Genomic DNA, 22,567 nt, shown 5'->3' with positions numbered 1-22,567 from the left:
GTGTTGTCCAGGGTGCTTCTCCTGGCACTCGGGCTGGGACAACGGGCAGTCCGGTTGCTGAGGCCCCCATCCATGCTGGGATGGCTGCGCAGCCCACCCTGCTCTTGAGATTTCACCAGCCACTGCCTACACACATTTTCATAGCCTTGGGGTAGAAACGTGTATTCTTACAGGCGTCTCCAGCGCCAATTTTTGCTCTTGGTGCTATTCTAGCCCTTGCAGGCTGCAGTAGCAGAGTATGTGCCCTGCCCTCTCCTACAGCAGAGACTCCCAGGTGGCCTTAATGGCTAAAAGCACCTTTTACCAGCTTCAGCTTTGGCTAGTTCACCAGCTATGACTGTTCCTGTAACCTCTTGACTACTGTAATGCATTGCACACAGGGCTGCCCTTTAAAATGACTTTGGCTTCTGCCAGTGCAGAAAGCATCTGCCAGAATTGTAACCAGTACAGCAAGGTAAAGTTATGTTTTGCCAATCGTAAGAGCTGCAGTGGCCGCGTATCCACTTCCGAGCCCAATTCAAGGGGCTGGTGCTTAGCTTTGAAGGACCTGAATGGCTTGGGACCCCAACAAGTGAAGGAGTGCCTCTCCCTATATCAGCCTGCCTGTGTCTTGAGTTCTGCTGTGGAGGCTTCTCCAAGCACCACCCGTACATAATGTGGCAATGAGAAAGGAACCTTCTCTGTTGTGGCACCCCAGTTGTAGAATACCCTCCCCATGGAGGTGCAACTGGTACAGGCATTATACTCTTCTCAGCACCAGGTCAACACCAATTTGTTTGCCGAGGCGTTTTAAGCTGATTGACGTGAGCTGTCTATTGCATGCATTTCCTCCCTCTTGTCGTTGTAGTTGTGATGTTGTGTTTACTGTATATTTTACTGGGATTTTGGGTTACATTTTATATACTGGCCTGATATTGTAAGATAAAGGGCAGTATAAAACTAAAGTAAGTTATAGCGCTCAAAAAGATCCAAAGTTCCCAGAGACCATCCACAAATTAACCCCACAATCCAGACCCCCAGGTGCCACACCTACTCAAGGCAGGCCTTGCGTGCCAGTCAGTATGAATCCTGCGTCTTCACTTCTCAACAGCATCTTTTTCCCCCTCTGCCAGAAACTGCCCGGAAGAAGCAAGATGGAATTGTGAGCAGCTCTGTTATTTATTTCGCTGACCACTCCCCACCGCTGCCTCCCAGTTCGCCGTCCACTCTCAAGCTCCGGAGCATCCTCGACCTCAGCCCTTTCACCGTGACAGACCAAACACCCATGGAAATTGTGGTGGACATTTTCCGCAAGCTTGGGCTACGCCAGTGCCTGGTCACGCACAACGGGTGAGAGCAACTCAGAGGGCGGGGGGGCACTTCTCAAGCCCCCACAGGCTGCCTTGAGTGCTGCTTCGTGGTGTCGTGCAAATGTTCCTGTTCCCACATTGATTCACTTTGCACTGCACTCTTGTCCAGCGCATGACCCGCCTTCCAAGCTGCCCCCGATCAAAAGAGGGAAGAATCCCGCGAATGCCCTGTTCTGGGAGCGGCTGCTGGACATGGGTGGTGGTGGTGGTGCAGCAGCCCCAAGCCCCTCACGTGGAGACACGCTGCACCGTAGAGCGGCACCTTCTGCTGCCTGCCATTGTGAGCGCAGGAGCGCTCCAAGGGTCTCTCTGCTGCCGTTTTTGTTGAAGTACATCACGAAAATGAGACAAGACAGTTACCTGACAATAGTGGGGAATATATTGTATATACAAATGATACACATCACATAGTAATATCAAAAACAAAAAAGCTGGCATCACAATTACTGCAAACTCAGGTTTGTGTGTCCAACTGTCATCCTTTTTTTAATGTCACTTCCTTAAAAGGCCTGTCATTTTTGGGCAGTGAATTTATTGCACCTTGAGCTTTCAACTGTTCTACAAATTAAAATCCATTTATGAAATTCTTCAGCTGATGCAATGCTTTGCCAAGGAACTGTGGGAGCTGCAGTTCTGGGAAAGGGGGTAGGAGGCTCACCTAAGTGTGTGTGTGTGTATGTGTGTGTGTGTGTGAGAGAGAGAGAGAGAGAGAGAGAATATGAACTTGGCTAGCTGTTTCTCTGGATTCATAACTGGGCAGGTATCCATTTCTTCTAAGTGAATGGGTGCTAATGGGGCTCAGTTAATAGTCAGGGGATACTGAATTCTGAAAGATGTGTTGCCTTCTTGTTGCCAAGAGTGGGAAACGGATGAGGAGGCAGAGTTGGGAAAAGAGTCTCTCATGTTTGTTTAATAACGGCTTTTGTGGATGGTCTCTCTTTCAGGAAGCTGTTGGGGATCATTACCAAAAAGGATGTATTAAAGCACATTGCACAAATGGCAAACCAGGATCCAGACTCCATATTGTTCAACTGAACATGGCTAAGGGGGAGGGATGCAACACTCCTCTCCCCGCCCCAAGGAACTTTACAGAATGGACTCCCAAAGTTTTGCTTCTCATTTTACTGAGAATCCGGAGCAGTCTTCAGTTTCCCTGTATGGAGCCAACGATAATCATGTTTTATTTTTTTCTACAAGATAACCAATTGCACTATGTAATCTGTGGAAATTAATCTTCTCTTTAGAAGACTTTATTATATAATTCTTTTGAAGGTGCATTCAGAGAGATTCCATGAAGGAGTAAAAGAAACAATATAACTGAATAAGCCTGTTGCTTTATTTTTAACGTAACACTTCTTTATCAAGTTTGAGGGGGAGAGAGAAGTTAAGCCTTTTCTGAAGCTCTGCAGAAACCGATGAACAACTGGGTAGGGGGGTTGGTCCATACCTTGCAGATGAAAGACCTCAGTGCTCTATACTGCAAGTTGCTACTTGTACAAAGCTCAGATCTACGCTTAACTAAGCTTCAAAACCACCTCCATTCAGTGCCCATTTACAGTTTTATTTTGGAAGTTCATGAATGAGAAACCCTTTCCAAGTTTATTTTGAACTCTGCTCCAAGTCAGAACAAGTTCTTTGTGAATACAGTGAATGGACCTGCAGCAGTTTAATCCTGCTTAAATTTGCCCAAAGAACCAACAGGAATTGGCATCCCTAATTAATAGATTAGCCTAGAGATTCAGATGTTCCCAAACATTCCACTTCTTCCCCCACCAAAAACATATGTGGCTGGGCTGGGCTGGCCTAGCTCATGCACACACCATCTTTGGCTTCCCGAGACTCCTCCTTTGGCACCTCAATCACCCCTTGGACTCCCAGTTGCCCTGCATGTTTCCTTTTTGCTCTATTAGCTCTTCCACAATTTGGCTGGGTCAATTCACATCTCTTTTGGAGCTCTAGACGGGCTACGTCAGAGCTTGCTCTCCAAAATAGTCCTGTGTCTCACCAGCAAACATTTTTCTCCCTGCCTCAACTCTCTTGACTCTCTCCTGTTTTCCTCACCCTTATTAAGAGCCTTGCTGAAATGTCTGGGTGGTGTAACTGACGGCATAGCCGGCCTCCCTAATCCTGCGGCTTCATGCCGTCTCTCTCTCCAACTGCCCTCCTTTGTCCCTGGTTCACAGCCTGGAGTTCTCTTTGAAGAGGCAGCTGGGTCAGAGCCTCGTTTCCTCTCTCTGTTGCGCTTGTAACTTCCTCCTGTTGGCAAAGTTTCTGGGGAAGAGGCGGAGACCCAAACTCCTGGCCAAAGGCAGCTAACCTCAGGGAGGGGGAAGGCCCACTGTATTCCGAATCCATGGTTCCAGAGACTCAGATTTGCTTGCACAACTTCTGCTGTGGGCCCAGCTGCCGCCGACGAAATGTGAGGGGGTGCTGGGGAAGAAGCCGTAGGACTGGCAGGCTTGGGCTACAATTGCCATCCGGGCTGTGGCTCAGCACCAGAGCAAGGTGCCCGGGGAGACTGGGCGTTTGTCCTTGATTTTCAAGGGAAGTCTAGAGCGGCATCCGGTGCCTTTGAGGTGCAGAATATTTTCTCTCTCGGGCGAGGGACAGATCCTGGGGTCTAGATTTTGCATGGTCAAAACCTGGTGCAGAGCCTGGAGCGCAGGCCATCTTCTCACGTTCATTCTGACGCAAACTGGATTTAGGGTGGGTTGCCCTGCAGCGCCCGTGGATGTAACAATCTGTGGCCCACAAGGGGGAAATTAGAGTTGCCACTGTTTTCCTGACTCCCCTCCTCCTCCTGGACTTCTTAGCAGCAGCCCGACACACTGAAATTCAGCAGGCAACACAGTTCTGGGGGAGGTGGTGGGAAAAGCTTCACTTGTGCAATTTCTGAATGTCAGCAGCAGTTAGAAGCACAAGACATGGCCACATCTAATGAAGCGTACTGCAGTTCACAAAAACAGATGCTGTAACAACTGTGTTGGTTTTCAAGACTCTTTGCCAACTTAAAAAAAGCAAAGGTGGCCGAGCCGCCCAGAGGCCTGGCCGGTGTCTTGATCGGCACTTCTCCCTTGCTGTGGTTCCTGCCTGCTGGATCAAGGGCTGAAGCCTAATCTGGCAGGAAGGAAAAGCCACAGGAGATCTCTCTCTCTCTCCCCACCTCCAAATCCCATACTTCAGCAGAAGGTGCAGTCCACCCTCTTCCTTGCCATCCCAGAGAAGAGGATCTGGAACATAGGAAGCTGCCCCATACCTCAGGCATTGGCTCATTTAGCTCAGTGTTGTCCACACTGACTGTGTCTCAACCCCACCTGGCAATGCCAAGGATTGAACCTGGGGTGCTCTGCGTGCAAAGCAACCGCTCCACCACTGGGCTACAATCCCTCCTCCACAGGCCTATTGGGGAGGGCCCATGGCTCAGTGCAGGTTCCATCCCTGGCATCGCCAGTTTCAAAGGGCCAGGTAGCAGGGGAGGTGAAAGGGGCTTCGCCTGGCCCGAGACTCTGCAGAGCCGCTGCCAGTCAGGATAAGCCATAGCGGGGTAGCCAGGCCCCTGCCCTGCCCTGCAGCAGCTTCCCCTGTAGACCCACCCTGATGGGTGGCTGAGTGGGCTGGAGAGCGCAGCAAGAGGTTTTGTATCCCTCACCCCAGCCACCCTCCAGATGGGTTGGACTGCAACTCCCGTCATTCCCAGCCATTGGCTATGCTGACTGAGGGCTGCAGCCCAACCCATCTGGAGGGCACCCGGTTGGGAAGGTGGCCTTCCCCCAACACCCAGGGGCTTGTGCACTTGGTGGCAGCTTTCCCTGGCTTGAACTACCTTGCCGAATCGGGGATGCCACATCCTTACATCGTCTCGTGTTTCCTCAGAACTCATTCTCTCAGGTAACATTTGCCTCTGAGAAACAACCACGGGGCAGAGCAATGGGCGTCTTTTTGCAACAGGACCGGCAGGCTAGACGAACATCCTCAAGCGAGGAAATGCTGCTTGGCATTTTTCACATTCCTGCAAAGCTTCTCAGTTCCTTTTGTACCCAGGTCTACTTCAAGCTCTTGGGCTAGCACGTTTTAGCGGTGAACGTTTCCCCACAAAATCAGCGTTCCAATTACATTGCCAGCTGTAACTCCCGTATTTAAAATGCAACGCAGACACCGATGTTTAGGTTGACAGCGAGAAGCTCCCACCAAACTCAGGTACTGGAACATGAAACCAACAACCATTTCGATTTCCACAACGTTCCAGCTCTAGGGGCAACACCCCCCCACCCCCCATTTGGCCACTGGGACTTTTCAAAGCCAAACGGGGAAGTTGGTGCAGCCAGCTTCTGCACTTCCCTGCCCAGCGTCAGCCAGCCACGGCAGCCTCAGCCTGGGTTACCGGAGCAAATGTGTAAACTCGAAACACCACCTCGCGCCCCACCCCGCGTGATGAGAAGATGCGGTTGTGCACCTAGGTGCAGGCGCTGCAGGGAGAGGGAGCATGCCTGTGTCTCCCCAGTCTGTTCCCTCTCAAGATGCCTGCAGGCTATGCGAATGGTTAGCACGCTGACCTGCATTTCCTGCCTATGCAGTTGGCAGCCTCCGTAAAGCGGTCAGCACTTGACTTGAACGAGAGCTGCAAGTGCAGAGAAGTCCTGTGCGTGAGCAACCCTGGAGCAGGCCAGTGGTTGAGAGTCAGCTTTGCTTGTCCTGCTACAATTGGAATGTGAATCCTACCTTTTTCAATGGAAATTATTGAAAGAATTCTGGGGTTAGGGGAAAGTAAGCCATAGGTGGGTCTTACAGAAGAGAAGGCTGGCTATCGTGATCTCCTGAAAGCCCTGCAAACTCCGCAGCCTGCCTGGATACCTGCCAGCTAGACATGGCCAGTGACAAGGGACTGGCTCATATTGTTTACCTTACCTGCTTCACCTACTTGGGGGGAAGTGCTCTCACCTGCTGGGTGACCTCAGCGGTCTCTCCCCCTTGCCTTCCACTTCCCTTGGGCTTGTGGCAGAAGGCGTACAACCGAGAGAGCTACTCCAGGATGGGGCTCCCATAAATCCGCAGAAGGCCAGCTGCTCCTTTCCGCTTTGCAGCCGTTTCCCCATGCTGGAATGGGGGGGGGGGGTGGCTCTCCAGCCCCAGAAGGCCCCACGGACGTGCACAGCAACAGTATGCAGGGGTGGGGGGCTGGTGTCCTGGGCTCAGTGGGCACCTCCTGCTGGGTCCAAGCAGGCCCCGCAGGGCACATCAGCACGTCCAGGCAGCAGCGATGCCTCCGGAGGCAGTTCTGAGAAGCGCCCCCTGCCCTCACGCAAGGCGGAAGGCTCCAAAGTAGCTGCCTGCCTGCTCGTAGTTGACGTCCAGCGAGGAGACAGAGACAAAGAGCTTGTCCCCGGCCTTTAGCTCAAAGAGGCCGCCTTGGTAAAGGGCATGGAGCCCGTAGGTGGCATCCTGCGCCCAGCACTTGGTGCCCACACCCTTCAGCAGAAGGATGTTCTGCCCGTAAGAGCTCTGGAGGTTGACGCACTGCACGAGCTGGTGCCCCAAGGCACGGGGGTCCCCGCCCTCGGTGGGGTAGCGGAAGTAGATCTGCACATAGACGTAGTATGTGCCGGCCTGGCTTGCTTGCAGCATGCCATCCTGATAGGTGAGGTTCTGGAGGTGTGCATGCATGGTCCTGCTGGCCCAGTGGTGGATGGGGTGCTGGCAGGACTGCTGCAGCTCCCCAAAGAGTCCCAGGCTCCCTGGAGGGAAAACAGAAGTGGGGCATCACAGAGAGGCTGTGCGTGTTGGGGGGGGGGGATACCGGCACAGCTGTGGAAGAGGCTATATCATATGACAGAAGGTAATGAGCTCTGGGAATACCCATGAGGCCTTTCAATCCACAGACTTTCTGGGGCAGGAGTCTCCCTCCTACAGCAGCCTTCCCCAACCTGGCACCTTCCAGAGGTTCTGGCCCATGCTGGCTAGGAACTACAGGAGCTGCAGCCCAGCACATCATCGGGCGGGCGGGCGGGCGGGCGGGGGGGGGGCATGCTGGATAGGCTGTCTGCAAAGGAGGATTATGGGGCAGCCCAGTGCTCCTTTCCTGAATTCTCTCTCATGGCCTGAGCCACGCTGGGCAGGTCTGTGCTCTGGCCACCCTGATGGGAACAAGTGACAAGGTCCACAGCCCCTGCTGTGTGGGCCAGGCCTCCACCGTCACTGGTTTACACAAGGCATGCTGCTGCTGCCTTTGCAGTGCTGCTGATGGACACGTTGGTGGAGATCTGCTCACAGACACCAGCAGCGATGGCTGCAAACAGGAACATCCGCTTGATGAGGAGCCACGGTGCCGGAGTGGCACATGCGCCGTTCCCACTGGAAGGGGCTCCGCGCAGCAGCGGGGGAGACCTCAGAGCCACTGCCAATCACGGCAGTCCAGCCTTCCCCAACCTGGTGCCCTCCAGAGGTTTTGGACTACAGCTCCCATCAGCCTCCACCCCATGGCCAATGGGCAGGGATTGTGGGAGTTGTAGTCCAAAAAATTTGGAGGTCCCCAGGCTGGGGAAGGATGCAGTAGATGGCACTAGTTAGATGGGCCGGTGACTGGATCCCGTAGCAGGCGCCTTCTTCCCTTCCTGTATGGTCGTTCAAAGACCCTGGAGTCGAGCAGGAGGACATGGAGGAGGAGTTCCCGGGAGCAGTTGCCTGCTGCTCTGCTGGGCTTCCCTAGCCCAATCCGGAGGCAGCTAGGAGCTCTTAAATCCACACGGGGCTGAACCCAGGTGGCCTCTCATGTGCTCTGCCGGGAATTCACAGGCAACCAGGAACCGCCTGAACACAATGCTTGAGTCAAAGAAATCATCGAAGACGGTCACTGACCGATGCCCAAGAGATGTTTCACACTCATGGGCATGTGCACCCCCCCTCCCACGTCAGAGTGGCCTCTTACACAGCCAGACTCACCTGGCTCAGATGGACTCTGTCTCCAGAGCGTCAGGTGTGCTGAGGGTCTGCCGCCCGTCTGCTGGCTCACCAGTGGCGCACCTGTGGAGTTGGTGTGCTTATTGGAGTGGTCTGCAGCACAAGGGTAAGATATCCTGGTCAGCATTTAGGGGAGCCCTTGGAGGGCCTTCGTGGGAAGAGCAAATGTGTAAAAGCCATGGGGGAGCAGCTGGGAGTGGTCCTGGGTACTGAAGCCCTCCCCACAAGAAAAGCCACTGCATGCCTCATAGGGGAGTTGGACCAGGGCAATTGCTGATCTCTCCTGGTTCCCGGCTGACACATTCAACCCAAAGGATGACACTGCCAAACATCAGACAAGCCCCCTTCCACGCCCGAGTGGGGAGAATGCCATTCCTCCTCTAGCCCCCCCGCCCCCCATACACCCAAATCTTAGCTTCTGCACCCAGCAAAGCCTGTATGGGTGGAACATGCCTCCCCCACCCCTTTCAGTGCTTCATCTTTGGAGAAACGGGTGTGCGTGCCACCATTTCCATCCAAGATGATCTGCCCATTATTTATCTTGCACACCGTTGTATTTTCCTTTCCCCAGCCCCAAGGCATTGAGCCATCCTGCCTAACCCCATGATCTTCAGACTCACCACCCTGAGCGCTCTTGCGGACGATGTTCTCAGTCACCTGAAACAGGAGCAAGAAAGGGAATTCAGAACTTATAATGAGCACGAAGACTCTTTTGGTGCTGATCAGCCCAGGTTGGTCATCAAGTGGCCATGGGCCGCTCCCACTTGGGCCCCAGTGCACTGGTCCCCAACCACCAGAAGCCAAGAGCCCTGGTTGGAATGGCCAGGCCAAGTGAGATCCCCCAGCTGTTAAGAGTGGATTCTGACGGAGCAAAGTTGCTGATCTCATGCATGACCAGTGGGGAGGAAAGGTGCGGGTGGGGCAAAGCCTCTGTGTAGGCGTGCCTGTGTTTGGGGCAGGATTGTTCAGGTTAAAGAAAATGAGGTTTGGCTGCCAGATCTGTGGTGTGCCCCCCTCCCACCCTGAACTAGGCTGTTCTTATGCTTCTGCCCACACCCCTCCACAGCAGCTTCAGCGGCATGCCCCCCCACACATGTTCCTCTGCCTAGGTAGGCCATTCATTGATTTCCGACAGTCGGTCTACAGTGAGATGGTTTCTCATTACATTTTCTGAAAGTGACTTGCACACACAGACACAGGTATGAGGCTTGTCTGCCAGCATCATGTAGCTATGGGGCAGGGGCGGATGTGACCATGGAAAGCCTGTGCTTGTGAAGCACCTCCCATTCCAGGCAGGCGATCTCTTGCTGCTGATGAGAGGAGGCGCTGGGGGTGTGGGGCTACGGGCCTCTTTGGGGGCTTTCCCAATCCCGCAAGTCCTGTGTGGGGGTGACGTCGTCTCCCCTTGCCCAGGGCTCACCATGGCAACGTAGTCCTTGATGCTGCTGGCCAGCTTGAGGCAGGAGTGGCTGCCGATCAGCTCCTCCATGTCGGGGAGTTCCTGCAGTCTGTTGAGGAGCAGGAGGCACCTCAGCTCCTCCGAGCTCCCCTGGGCCTGAGCTCTGAGCTGAGAGAGAGAAGAGGGTGGCAAGGAAGGGTCTGTTAGATGGGGCGGGGGCGTGCGTGCGTGCAGTGCTTCCTCAGCAGAGGAGTCAGCCATGTGCCTCTACCTGCGGAAGGAAAGGTTCCAGCAAGGCTGCTGCTGCTGCCTCACACAGTCGGTCCTCTAGGGCTGTTTCGTCTGGCTAAAATTGCAAGAGTCCGGGGCACACCTCCCACATGCAGCAGTTGGCATATGGGAAGGGTCATCACATGCAACAACAATGCATAAGAACTGTGCAATTTCCCACATGAATTCTGACTCCCATGTCAGACTTTGGTAAGACCTCTTTTTAAGGACATGAATCCATCCATATTGTTTATGCATAATGTAGCTTATCCCAAGCCCAGGCCTTAGCAGAGGCTAGAAAGCCACGTAAGTAAATCCATCTGTTTCCTGACAGCCAGCAGCAGCTTCTCTCCTGACCCAAGGAGGTCCACACAGGGGCCTAGCAGCCCAGCCCCCTTCTCCACACGACCCCCTCTCCTGCCATGAGGCTGCCCACACTCCAACACCTGGCCAGGAGCCGCTGCTCAGGAACGGAGAAGGCGGGAGGTCTGTTTTGGCCAAGCACATGGGGAGGAGGAAGACTGAGGGGCACAAGGAGTGTCCAGTGAAATGCCCAAACACGGACTCATTCTAGTTTGCAAACCAGGCGTTCAGGGCACTGCTTTAGTGGTCACCAAGGAACTGGGCCAGGCCTCACAGAACGAGCACGGGGTGCAAACACAAAACACAATGCCGCTGTACTGTGCATGCACCTGTCAGCAAGGGAGATGGTGGGGCAGCGCATGGTCTGTACGGCCACGGCAGCTGCTCCTCGTGACCCACCACTGTGTGATCAAGGCCCATCCCAAAGAAGGCTCTCGAAGCCTCTCGGGTGGGCAGTCCAAGAGGGCGAGAGGCTAACAGCAGAAGCCCCCTGAAGCTTGATCATAAAATCATAGAATAGTGGGGTTGGAAGGGGCCTACAAGGCCATCGAGTCCAGCCCCCTGCTCAACGCAGGAATCCAGGTCAGAGCATCTCTGACAGATGGCTGTCCAGCCTCGTCTTGAACGCCTCCAGTGTGGGAGAGCCCGCCAAAGGACTTTCTACAAGCAGGACAGGAGAGCAACAGGCGCTCCTGCTTGTGTTCCCCAGCAACCGGTACTGAAAGGTCTCTGATCTTGCAGGAAATATATAGCTGTGACTAACAGCCACTGACAGCCTTGTCTGCCATGAATCTCTTCAGTCCCCTTCTACAGCTGTCCAAGCTGACAGTTTCACCACATCTTGTGGAAGTGAATTCTATATCCTGTGTGGAGAAGGATGTCCTTTTACCTGTTCAGTATCCTCACCACCACCCAGCCTCACTGGATGACCCAGGGTCCATCTCGTCCAGCATTCTCTTCACACAGCGGCCAACCCAGCTGTCGACCGGGAACCCACAAGCAGGACATTAAGTGCAACAGCACCCTCCTGCCCATATTCCCCAGCAACTGGTGTACAGAGCAATATTGCCTCTGATAGTGGAGGTAGCACATAGCCATCAGGACTAGTAGCCATTGATAGCTTTATTCTCCATGAATTTGTCAAATCACCTTTTACAGCTGTCCAAAGTGGTGGCCATCAGTCCATCTTGTGGAAGTTAATTCCATGTTTAATGATGCTGGCACCCTCCCTCTCTGTTGATTCATACATGTATGTACACTTACGGCTGATGTGTGAAAAATGGAGTGCTAGAGGCAAACGTAGAGTTCCGAGGTGCTTGATTTACGTTGGCTGCTGAACATACTCAAGAGATCACCACAGCCAAGATTACTGCCAAAAAGCGACGAGCACCGGCACCCAAGGGGCAAGTTGATTGCAACTGTCCCTGCAAGGGGCGCATCAGAGAGCCTTCCCTAGGATGGCTATCGCCAGCCTGCCCTGGGCGCCTCTTCAGTCCCGGGGAGGCTACACTTCGCAGAACTTTGGAAACAATGCAGGAACTGATGGGGAAATGAGACCCAAACTAAGCTGCTGAAAACATGCTTGGAAACTTTACTTAAAATGGCTCCACCCATCCTTCCCTAGCTGCAAAACCGAGCACACAGAGGCAGACCTGTTGCCAACTTTCTCCAAGAGTCCTGAGGCTGCATGTATCAACTGCTGTGTGATAAGCAGAGATTATGAGGAGGCGGGAGACTGCTAGCAACTGGCAGCTGTAGATGCTCATCACAAAGACATGTAAACAGCAAATGTTCTTCAGACCAGGGGTCCCCAAGCCCTGGGCCTTGGCCTGTTAGGAACCGGGCTGTAGGGGTGTGTGAAACCCCCTTAGCTTGAGTCTGCGGGGGTCCGCAGGCGAGGGGGAGGTGATCCGTCCCTCCCCACAGGAATCATTGCTGGCCCCGGCCGGCTCTGCTCCACGGTGAGTCTGCAGCTGCCAGCCAGCTCCGGCCGCTGGCGGACTTCCTGCCGCTGGGACGCAAATGGCATCTGCTACGCGGACACCATTTGCATCCCTGTTCTTCAAGTAATGGGCTACATAAATCTTTACGTAGCCTATTACTGCAAAGAACAGGGAAACAAACGGTGTCCGCATAGTGGACGCCATTTCCATCCCAGCAGCCAGAAGTCCACCAGCAAAACCATCCCCCCCAGTCCGTGGAAAAATTGCCTTCCACGAAACCGGTCCCTGGTGCCAAAAAGGTTGGGGACTGCTGCTTTAGACCCCTTCATCTCTGATTTGCAGGGCTCCAGATGTGTGGGGTGCTCAGGGCCACAGGAGACCACAGTACCTGTAATGAAATTACTGGTCAAAGCCGCCACATATATACCCCCTTTGTTCTCTGACCCTTTGCTGGATGAGGGGCAAGAGCTACTGTTCTTAGGGGTCCTGCCCACTACTAAGGGGCTGCACAGAAAAAACCATCAAACAAACCAGACCTCTGAATGTGAAGAAATGGCGCCATTCCTCAAGACAGTTGCCAGCCTTTATGGACAGAGGCACTGGGCTTTCAACAGCTGAATAGGCAAAAATCAACAGGTGAAGCTGTGCTGATCACTGCATTTCTATGCTTCACCTGTCGATTCGGACGTGTGTTGCTGCTGTCTAAGACACAGGGCCTCTATCCTTCACAAAGGTGGCAAGGCTTACAAACACTGACAAGTGGGGAAGCAACCCTACCATGGCCCAGAGCAATGCAGGAAACCAGGCACGGCTTTCTCTGTCTGAAGGTTCAGTGAACGGTTTGACAACAACGTCCATAAACGTTGCAAGGGCCGGCCTGGAGAAGTTACAAGGAAATGGGTTTCCCAGCAGTGGTTAATTATTGCACAGAAAGGTGACACACAAGGCACAACACTCCAGGGAGGTCCTGGGCACTTCCTCTGCTTCTTGAAGGCGCTTCTCCAGTACCTTGTCTACCACAGCTTCTTTAAAAGGAGCTCCCTTTCACCCACCCAAACCGCAGGCTTCTCTACAGGCCGGCCCTCCCATGAAGCAGGGTGAAGTGCCCTCCTCAGGCGGCAGAGTGGGAGGAGTGGTGACTACACGCTCCCCACCACCACCAGTGGGAGGCCCCCTTGCAGGCGCCGCTGGGCGGGTGGTTTGGAGCGCTCACTGGCCAGGGTGGCCTCTCACCTGCCGCCCAGACTGGCACCACAGCAGCAGGTGCTCAGAGAGCCCCGAGGCCCCACTAACAGCTCTGCTCCCCCCAGCAGCAGCGCCAGAGGGAGAGCAGCCAGCGGGGCTCTCCACAGCAGCCACCCACTCGCTGGCTCACCCTGGGGATCCTGTCAGGGTGATCCAGAGGGCGGGCGGTCTCTCTGAAGACCCAGTTGGCGGTAAAAAGCAGCCGGCACAACTCAGCCAGGCCCAAGTACCTAGCCTTCCCACCATGCCTGGTGCTGGGGAAGGGCCCCTCAGAGCCAGGCACTTGGGCCTGGCTCTCTCTCCGCAGAGCCGCGCCAGCTACTTTCTATGGCCGATGTGGCTCTTCAGGGGAGCAGCAGCAGCAACACGGAGCAGCAACGGCACCAATGGGAGGGAGGCGAGAGCCCAGAGACGCAGCACAGGGAAGAGGGGAGGCACAGTGGAGGTGCGCGTGGGCTCTCTTCCCGAGGCACCAGCTTCTCTCGAAACTCTTGCAGAGCCCCCTCCCACCGGCTGGCTACCTTTGGCTGTTTGCTGCAATTGTCGTAGATGAGATCAGTGCAGTTTTATCCTTAACTGATGTGGTTTGTGTGTGATTAACTCCCCAGACGACGACGACAACAACAACAACAACAACTCCCCAGAAGCCTTAGAGATAAGGCAGGCCAGACATCCAACTAGGCAGCCACAGTTCCTTCTGTCCTTTCGGTAGCTTCATCCAATGACGCTCCCTCTCAAGCATCTGTTCTCCTCCAACCCTCACCCTTGTTCCAGGTGACACAAATAAGCCAGACTTTGATGAGGTCTAGGGCTGGTCCACCCACTGGAGGACCCTGGAGCAGCAATAGAGGTGCTTGGGGACCAGCTGTGTCCCATGCCTTTGCTCTCAACTGCTGCCACGCACACATCTGGCTGCTGCAGCCTCGCCCGGCTTGCTGGCCCAAGGGAAGGGAGCAGAGCAAATACTCTCTGACTTGCCCCTTAAACATGCAATTTGCAGGAAAATGTCTGTTTTCATTGCCACCCTCCTGAGAGACCATGTGGGTTCCGCCCCTCCACCATCCACACCTGACTTGGACTTTGCCCAGTACAGTTTTCCTGGATTCCTGTACCAATACAACACAAGTCTCTGCTTTGCGCTGACACGGAATCCCTTGGACCTGACTCTATTCCCATTTTTGCATTCCACTGCAGATCAAAAGATCAGGCTAGAGGACTTGCAGCCGCCGCCAACCTACCGTGGAGGAGCCCAAAGGCACTCTTCCAGTTGTGCAAAAGCCTGTCTTCAAGGAATGGTGAAATTCCTTCCCAAGCCCTATGGGGATAATCAGCAACTCTGATGCCTGCAAGTCACTGTGCTCCTTATCTTAGCCACTGGAGTCACGCTTCTGTGTTTGCAAAAGTGCGCTTGCACTCTTTGCAGCCTGCCATGGCTTTCTTGGGGTGACAGATATTCATGGCTGTATCAAATACAAAACAATGTTTGGCGGGCTTCCAGTTGAGGCTTTTATTGCACCATCACCCTGCCTCATTCTCAACATTTTGCAAGGGGGTCCAGATGACACTGTCTTCAGTTTGTTACCCTCCAGTGTTTTCCCACTGCTTTTTCCATCTTTTTTCTGGTAAGCACATTTCTTATGTGCTGTTTTTATTCATTGCCTTATTGTTTGTATTTTTAATGTATTGTACACCACCAAGAGAACTTCACTTATTAGGTGGTTTAAAAGTGCAATAAATAAATACACCCCTTAAGTGTGGAACTGACATGCTGGCCTGATGCAACTCTCCTGAATCCAGCCTGATTAGTCAGAGATAACTCCTCTCCCATTTACCCCAGGGACAGAAGGCACGATTCTCACACAACCATCACGTCCTTATCAGCAATGAGTTGGACTTCACAGGTAACTCTGTTCCTGCCCCCCTTCATTAAAAACAAGGGAGGTCAGCAGCTGCAAAACACCATTTCCCTTTCACACAGGCATTTTGCTGCAGGATTCTAAAGTGGGTATCTTCAAAACGACATCTGGAACCAAGAATGTATGCCTCTGTTGAAATCTAACATCCCATCCTAATATGAAGGCATGGTGGATCAAAAAGCAAATGTCAAGGATCCCCTTACGATTCAGTAAAAACCCATTTAGGGTTGGCTTTAAGCTGGGGGTGGCACTGTGTCCTCTCCCACCTTAAAGCCAGCCCCTCAGAAGCAACCCCAAGTGGAAAGGGTGGGAGTGGCATTCTATGTATGTCTGCTCAGAAGTAAGGCTCACTGAGTTCAATGGGGCTTACTTCCAAGAAAGTGTGTATATGACTGTAGAGCATTCTCACCCTCTTAAAGACCCACTTGTTTGTGCTGGGCTTCCCATAACCTGTGGGCTACAGGTTTTCTTGGTGTAATCTGTTTTTGTTGTGTTTTATAGGATTTTATTGTATATTTATTTATTGCCTATTTGTATACTTTTGTATGGTTTTTATCTCATATGCTGCCTTGAGAGTTCTACCCTTAAAGACAGCCTAAAAATAATTTTAAATAAAAAATAAAGACAGCAACTTTGTTTCTGAACCTCTTATGCACTCTTTGAGTGCACTTAGGAATGGTGTTAGCACGCCTCAAAGATATAGATTTTGCAGTCAAGTGAAGAGACCTATTTAGGCATTACCTGTGAAAATGGCCTGAAGGTGCTTCTAAACGAGGTTTAAACTCCCCGACATACAATGACACAAAGCAGCAAGAAAATGGCAACACCCCAATGCTACAGGGGCTTCTCCAAGAGAGGCTGCACACTCCTCCCAAGCCAAGCAACTGGTGGGAGCTGGTGGGAGAATCCAGGTGGAATTGCACAGATGGGGCAGATGTAAAGCCAGCGTGTCCTTATTTCTTTCTCCTTAGGTATCCGCCCCCGCCCACTCCTTCCATCACACACCTCAGTTTAGTGTGACTTCTGCATACTCTTCCGTTGGCTAGCAAAGCACAGCTGCTTCGGATGGCCAAGCAAAGCCCCCCCCCCCCCGGCCGTAAAGGCGCTACTGCAGCCTCCCCCCCCCCCGTTGCCAGGCGTGCTGTTGGCTATGGCAGCGGGAGGTGGCCTGGCGTCCTTCAGATGTTTTGGGGTACAGCTCCAACAATGCCTGACCACTGGCTGTTGTTGGGGCTGATGGGAATTGTAGTCCAAAATATCTGGAACGCACCAGTTTGCTCAAGAGTACGCAACTGTTCTTAGCTCTCCTGGGATGCTTTTCTTCCAACCCTGAGAGTGGGGAGCAGGGACATCCTTGTGGCTTTACTCTGGGGCTCGCGGGCGGGGGTCGGGCTCCGCCTGGGCGTACCTCTGCCCGATTTTTTTGTAAAGGAGAGCCGAGGCGGCGCTCAGGGTAGGCCAGACGGCCCTGCCCTGGTCTGCTGCCCGGACCATTGTTGTTGCTTCCCCTCTCCGGAAGGGCGGGGGGGGGGCCGCGGGGTTTCGGTTTCGCTTCCCTGCAGGGCGCTCGGTCCCTCAGCCACTGCTCAAAACCTGTCGAGGCACCTGGAAAGCGGGGGGGGGGGGGTCCGCAGGTCCGAAATACTTCTCCCCCCCGCCCAGAATTCTGCCGCTCCAGAGCGCCTCAGAAGCGCCCCAATCTGTCGTAGACACGCTCCCTGACTCTCTAGGAGGCGTTTGGATCCGGCCGTTCCAGCCCCTCCCTCGCCGCGGCTTCCATCACGATCCCAGCCGGACGCGCCTCCAGAGCCCCAGCCCGAGCGCCGATTCCCCGCGGCGCAGCTCCTGGGAAGGAAGCCCCGCTGGCATCAAAGGGCCCTCCTTCCAAGCGCCCCCCACGCCAGGCGCCGCCAGGGCCCCTCTCGACAAAGCAACCCCGGCCGCAGCTTCCGAGACGACATCCAGCTGGGGCAGCAGCAGGGGGCGAAGAGTGCGGCTGGAGACGGGGGGCGCAGAGGGGCTCTCGTCGCCCCGCCCGCAACAGGAGAGCCCAGAGGCGGGCAGCTGGTGCCAGGGGCGCCTTTCCGCCCTCGAGGGGCCGCCACGGGCTGCTCTGGGGGCGAAGCCTCGCCCGACCCGACCGGCGCCCCTCCCCCGCCTCCGCTGCTGGCGGCCGAGCGCTGCTTCCCGCTGGGACCGAGAGCTGCCGCGCTGCCGTCCGAGTGCGGTACGCCGCGCCGCTGGCCGTGCCCGCCCGCCTCCGGCCATCTCGGCGGCAGCCTCGGGCTTGCGCGTCCCGTGGGTGAAGCGCTTTGCGGATCGCACCCCGACGGGGCCCCGCCTCCGCGGCGGCCCCGCTCACCTTGGCGATGGACATGGTGAAGTAGACGAAGAGGCCGGTGGTGGAGGCGATCTGCAAGGCCAGGATGGCCATGGCGGCCACGGCCAGCCAGACCGGGCTGCAGCGCTTCTTCCGACGGCGCTTCTCGGCGCGGGCCGGCGCCTCGCCCTCGGCGGCGCCCAGCATGCGGGAGGCCGAGTCGCTGCTGTCCGATCGGAAGTACTGCTGGCCCGCAGGGGCCGCCGCCTGGGCCACCTCAGCGCCGAGCCACGGAGCCATCCGGCGGGCGATCCGGGGCGCAGCCGCTCCCGACGGCAGCCAAGACGCGCGGCTACCCCGCCGCAGACGCGCTCGCCCGCTCCAGCGCCAGCCGCGCCGCCCGCTCCGTCTCTCCAGGGCCGGGAGGAGGGTCTGCTCCGAGGCGCCCAGCAGGCCCGCCTCCTTGGCGCGGGGCGGGGCGGCGCGGGGGGCGAAGGTCGGCGGGGCAGCCCGGCGGCGGATAAACAAAGAAGGCCGCCTGGCCGCGTGGGCCTCGGCAGGCCCCGCAAGCGGCGCGGCGCCCCAGCCTCCCAGCCGGGGACCGCCGCTCCACCCGCTCCCGGCGCCCCGCCCCCGCTCGCCGTGGGCCCCGGGCGGGGCGCCTCGCTCGCCACGGGAAAGCGTGGCCCCCCGGGCGGCGCGGGGTCCCTCGCACACGCGCGCTCCCCCGCTGCGGCCCTGGACTGCGAGTCCCGGCCCAGGCGTGTGGCGAGAGTTCCGCAGGCTTGGCACGGCGAGGAGGGGCCGGCTTGCCGCGCGGTTACAGCCACGCGGTGGCGAGCGACCCCTCGGCCAAACGGCCCTCTGCATCCGCGGCGCGCGAGTGCGGAGCGCGGGGGCGCAGAGCGGGCCCTCTCTCGAGGCGGGTGCCGAAGGGCCGCGTCCGCGTCGGCGAGGGAGGAGCAGAGGCGGGAAGCGCTCGCACAGCCGCCCCGCCGCCCCAGGGCCTGCTCGTCTCCAGCCCTCTTCCGCCTCTGGCATTGGCAGTTCGGGGCCTGCCGGCCTGGGCCCGCCAGCTACTGAGCCGTCCGGGAAGGCGCTGGGCACCGTAAGCTAGTCCAGGTGTGCTCCCAAGCAGGCGCAGCCGCGCCACTGCTGCTGGAAGCCCAAAGTGGGGCGGGGCCGCTGCCATGCCGATGGCGCTCGCTGGAGTGGCGCTCATGTGCGCTAGGATGATTTCTGCCACGTTTGGGTGGTCGGGGGGGGGGAGGCCTCATTTCAGTGGGGTAATGATAAAAGCAGCCCCTCAGTGTCATGGGTCACATGGTATCCGAGCGCATGTGTGAATGCACAGACAGAGTGATGCCAAGAACTCCCATGGATGACCCCTTCCCACTCGGCTACGGATGATGCATGCAGCAAACTGAAGGGCGATGATGCATGCAGCAAACTGAAGGGCGCAGCTTGAGGACTCTGGACGCTCCTCCACAAAGCACTTCTGAACAGGGATGAGCGTGGGGCCTGTGTGCAGGCTGCCACCCATGGCTGGTGAGCACACACCAGGGCCTCACGCTGGGAAGCCACGATGTGGCGTGGTTCCCTAGCATTCGTGCACAGTACGCGGTGAAATGGACGCATGTGCAACCATCAGACATGACAATCTGCATGTGGATTATATGTTTATTCCCAGAAGGGGAAATTTTCTGAGCAGGGAAAGCATGTGTTCAAGTCATCCCTCAGTCATTATAAAAATAGTTGCCTTTTTAGCCCAGGGGAGCAAATGCCTATAGTAAGCATTTCATGCACAGGAGGAGCGTACTGGTCTGACTTCAGCTTGCTGGCTATCAATGGTGTCAGTTGTTGTTGCTCAGTCGTTCAGTCGTGTCCGACTCTTCGTGACCCCATGGACCACAGCACGCCAGGCCTTCCTGTCCTGCGCTCTCTCCCGGAGCGTGCTCAAGTCCATATTCATTGCATCGGTGATGCTATCTAGCCATCTCATCCTCTGCCGTCCCCTTCTCCTTTTGCCTTCAGTCTTTCCCAGCATCAGGGTCTTTTCCAGAGTTTTCTCTTCACATTAGGTGGCCAAAATATTGGAGCTTCAGCTTCAGTATCTGTCCTTCCAATGAGCAGAAGCGGGGGGGGGGGGGGCAGCTGAGGAAGCCAAAGGGGCGGGGAGGGGTTCAGAACAGCAGGTTGCTACTAATAATTGTCTCCCACGTGGCCACAGCCTTCAGCTTGCCACAGTGTTCAGGCAAGCACATGGGGAGAAGGCCAGTAGCAGTATCCATCAGCATTTAGGCATGTGACAAAGACATTTTCACCACAACTCCACTTTATTGGATTTCTAATCTGTTGCAGAGGTGTAGTAAATATAAAAATCATCTTGCCCTGGGGTCAGCAGTTACAGGCAACAGGCTGTAAGTGCTGCAGGAGGTTTACCAGTTGTGACCAGGTGATAAAAAAAAAGCTCATCCGTGGCCAATTAAAACAGCAGTCCAACAACATCACTGAATCCAAATGACAGAAAGGGGAGGACACACAGCCATCAGTGGGGCCAGGCAAGATGCTCAGTTTCTCAGGGATGGGGAGGGTTCCAGGTTCTGCAGAGACTCACAGCAGATAAGCAGAGGCAAAACTGGAACGAGGTCAGCCTTGGAATGCCACACAAGGCACAAGAGGGGGGGGGGATTGAGGAGACCAAGGCAATCTGTGGTAGCTCAAACAATTTGCAACCTGGCAAGTATTTCTTTGACTCCTCAGCCAATCAGAGGGAAGGTCACAGATAGGAAATCTGAGACTCGTGTTGACATTTCTGAGCTTTGGCTGGAGCAATTCCATGGAAAGGAAATGTGAGGCTCTCGTAAGAATGTAAGAGCCCTGCTGTATCAGACCCAGGGTCTGTCTAGTCCAGCATTCTGTTGACACAGTGGCCAGCCAGCTGTCGACCAGGAACCCCCAAGCAGGGCATGAGCGCAACAGCACCCTCCCACCCATGTTCCCAGCAACTGGTGTACATAGGCTCACTGCCTCTGGTACTGGAGGTAGCACAGAGCCATCAGGACTAGTAGCCATCGATAGCCTCCTCCTCCATGAATTTGTCCAACCTCCTTTTAAAGACATCCAAATTGGTGGCCATCACCACATCCTATGATAGCGAGTTGCATAGATTCACTATGCACTGTGTGAAGAAGTCCTACCTGTCCTGAATCTCCACCAATCAGCTTCATGGGGTGACCCCATTGGGTTCTAGTATTTTGAGAGAGGGAGAAAAAAGTCTCCCTATCCACATTCTCTACACCATGCATCATTCTGTAGACCTCTATCATGTCTCCCCTGACCCTCCTTTTTTCCAAGCTAAACAATCCCAGCTGTTGTAACCTGTTTAGGTTAGTGAATAGTTTTAAATTATGGCATTAAAAATCAGCAAGGCATTTTTTTAAAAGGCTGTCCTAATGCCACTATTTTGTGATGTTCCCCCACAGCTGTTTGTCCAGTAAATGGTCTCCTTTGTTTTGAGTTTCTCAGGATGCAAACCTCCCTTTTCTCAGAGATGAAGCTACAAGATGTATTGCATTAGATGAGGCTTGCATTTCATCTTCTGGGCCAGAATACTAATTTATTAATTTGCAGCTAATTGGCAAAATGTGTAGCACACACTGTTAGACACCATTATGGTGTCAGGTTCAGGGCTGTAGCATAAAACGACAAGAGTCTAGAGGGACAGCCCTACCAATCTCTGGCAGCAAAACCAACAAGAGTCTTGTGGCAAATTCATTCCTTGCCCTAGAGCCCACTTATTCTTAGGTGTGCATGCATGGGGCACACACACAGGTACAGAGTGAGGAAAATGAAAACCGGCCTTTGAATGGAAACTTTCCACTCCAGCATAAAAAAGGCAAAGTGAGCACAGTATTTTGCATTCAAATGTTCACTGTTGTTGTTGGCTATTTGAAGCAACTTTTGTAATAATGACCAAGACAACAGTCTTTCAACCCTTGCTGGCCCCTATCCACTTTGCATTTCAAGTCTAAAAGCTTTGTGAGGAGAACTCTGAATTGACTTGAAACATCAGTGTTTGGTTCCTGAGATTTACTGCAGCAAATAAAACCTTCAGGGGCAAAAAGCAAGTGGGAGGGATTTTTGGTGAAAAAATTGTGTTCTTGCCTCCTTTTCATGCAATGTGTTCCTGATCCAGGTTGAGAGAGAGAGAGAGAAGCTTTTTGTTAAGAAAGAGGCATAACTGGTCCTAAGTACACTATGTTTTTTTAAAAGACAATTTAATGTGTAGTTTGGCCCTTTAGCTACTTTTCTCCTAAAGCTGCTGAAAAGTTCCATGTAACTCACCTGCACGAACACACTCTGACACCACCATCTAGCTGTGACAATTTGTGTTGCCTATTTCATGATGAGTAAAACAACACTGTGAAGCCCATGGCAAGTGAGCAGGATGCTGACAACACTATTTCAAGAATGGCCCCCTCCCCTACAATGCCCACAGGACACACACACACACACACACAAGTTATGTGGCTGTGCCCCCTTCAGAGTTGTGGCCAATGTCGTGTTGAAGCGGCTCATGCACAGTTATGCTCCTCTCTGCTTTGTAACGCAATTGCAGGCAGTTCTGCTGATCTAAGCAAAGCAGGACTTGCTAGGAGCCCCTGGCTGAGAGCCAAACATCTGGAGTGCAGGGTTTTTTTCCGGTAAAAAGGCTGGTTTCATCAGCATGCAGCACATTTTCAGAGGAAAGCTGTAAAAAAGAGAAGCGTATTTGCTCTTGCATCACTGGAATTGATATAAGGACA

General features: G+C 54.5%; 2 protein-coding genes across 11 annotated transcripts in view; one reads left to right on the top strand and one right to left on the bottom strand.

Moving 5' to 3' along the window:
- Positions 1 to 2,686, top strand: part of CLCN5 (Cl-/H+ antiporter 5) — a 50,362-nt gene extending 47,676 nt beyond the window's left edge. For all 7 annotated transcript variants that reach the window (XM_084813427.1, XM_084813426.1, XM_084813424.1 and 4 more), the window contains 2 exons: positions 1,113 to 1,329; positions 2,294 to 2,686. In XM_084813427.1, the coding sequence (XP_084669553.1) occupies positions 1,113 to 1,329; positions 2,294 to 2,384 (308 nt within the window). In that variant the 3' untranslated portion in view covers positions 2,385 to 2,686. The remainder of the gene's footprint in view (positions 1 to 1,112; positions 1,330 to 2,293) is intronic.
- On the bottom strand, positions 1,709 to 21,194 carry LOC146338304 (tumor necrosis factor ligand superfamily member 10-like). Of its 4 annotated transcripts, none has more exons than XR_014784784.1 (6): positions 17,802 to 21,194; positions 9,724 to 9,870; positions 8,924 to 8,960; positions 8,286 to 8,396; positions 6,288 to 7,081; positions 1,709 to 4,296 (listed from the first exon to the last, which is right to left on the bottom strand). XR_014784784.1 is itself a non-coding variant. In XM_084813432.1 (5 exons), exons 1-5 carry the CDS (start codon positions 18,798 to 18,800, stop codon positions 6,645 to 6,647), a joined length of 1,731 nt encoding a protein of 576 aa, XP_084669558.1. In that variant the 5' UTR covers positions 18,801 to 21,194; the 3' UTR covers positions 2,663 to 6,644. The 4 variants fall into 4 exon arrangements, 2 of the variants coding, with proteins under 2 accessions (XP_084669558.1, XP_084669559.1); XR_014784783.1 differs by having other exon boundaries at positions 2,666 to 4,296; positions 6,255 to 7,081; XM_084813432.1 differs by having other exon boundaries at positions 2,663 to 7,081.
- Positions 21,195 to 22,567: the final 1,373 nt, after the last annotated feature.

This window comes from Heloderma suspectum, chromosome 9 (genome assembly GCF_057233095.1).
Source record: "Heloderma suspectum isolate Gila_16-S chromosome 9, 16-S_ref, whole genome shotgun sequence".
NCBI classification, from domain to species: Eukaryota; Metazoa; Chordata; class Lepidosauria; order Squamata; family Helodermatidae; genus Heloderma; species Heloderma suspectum.
This window is presented reverse-complemented; position numbering and strand designations above follow the sequence as displayed.

Coding starts and splice junctions, on each gene's coding strand:
- LOC146338304 (XM_084813432.1), bottom strand. CDS start 18,800: ATGCCAGAGGCGGAAGAGGGCTGGAGACGAGCAGGCCCTGGGGCGGCG. Junction 8,961..9,723: donor TCAAGGACTACGTTGCCATG/GTGAGCCCTGGG, acceptor CTCCTGTTTCAG/GTGACTGAGAACATCGTCCG. Junction 7,082..8,285: donor ACAGAGTCCATCTGAGCCAG/GTGAGTCTGGCT, acceptor TTTTCCCTCCAG/GGAGCCTGGGACTCTTTGGG.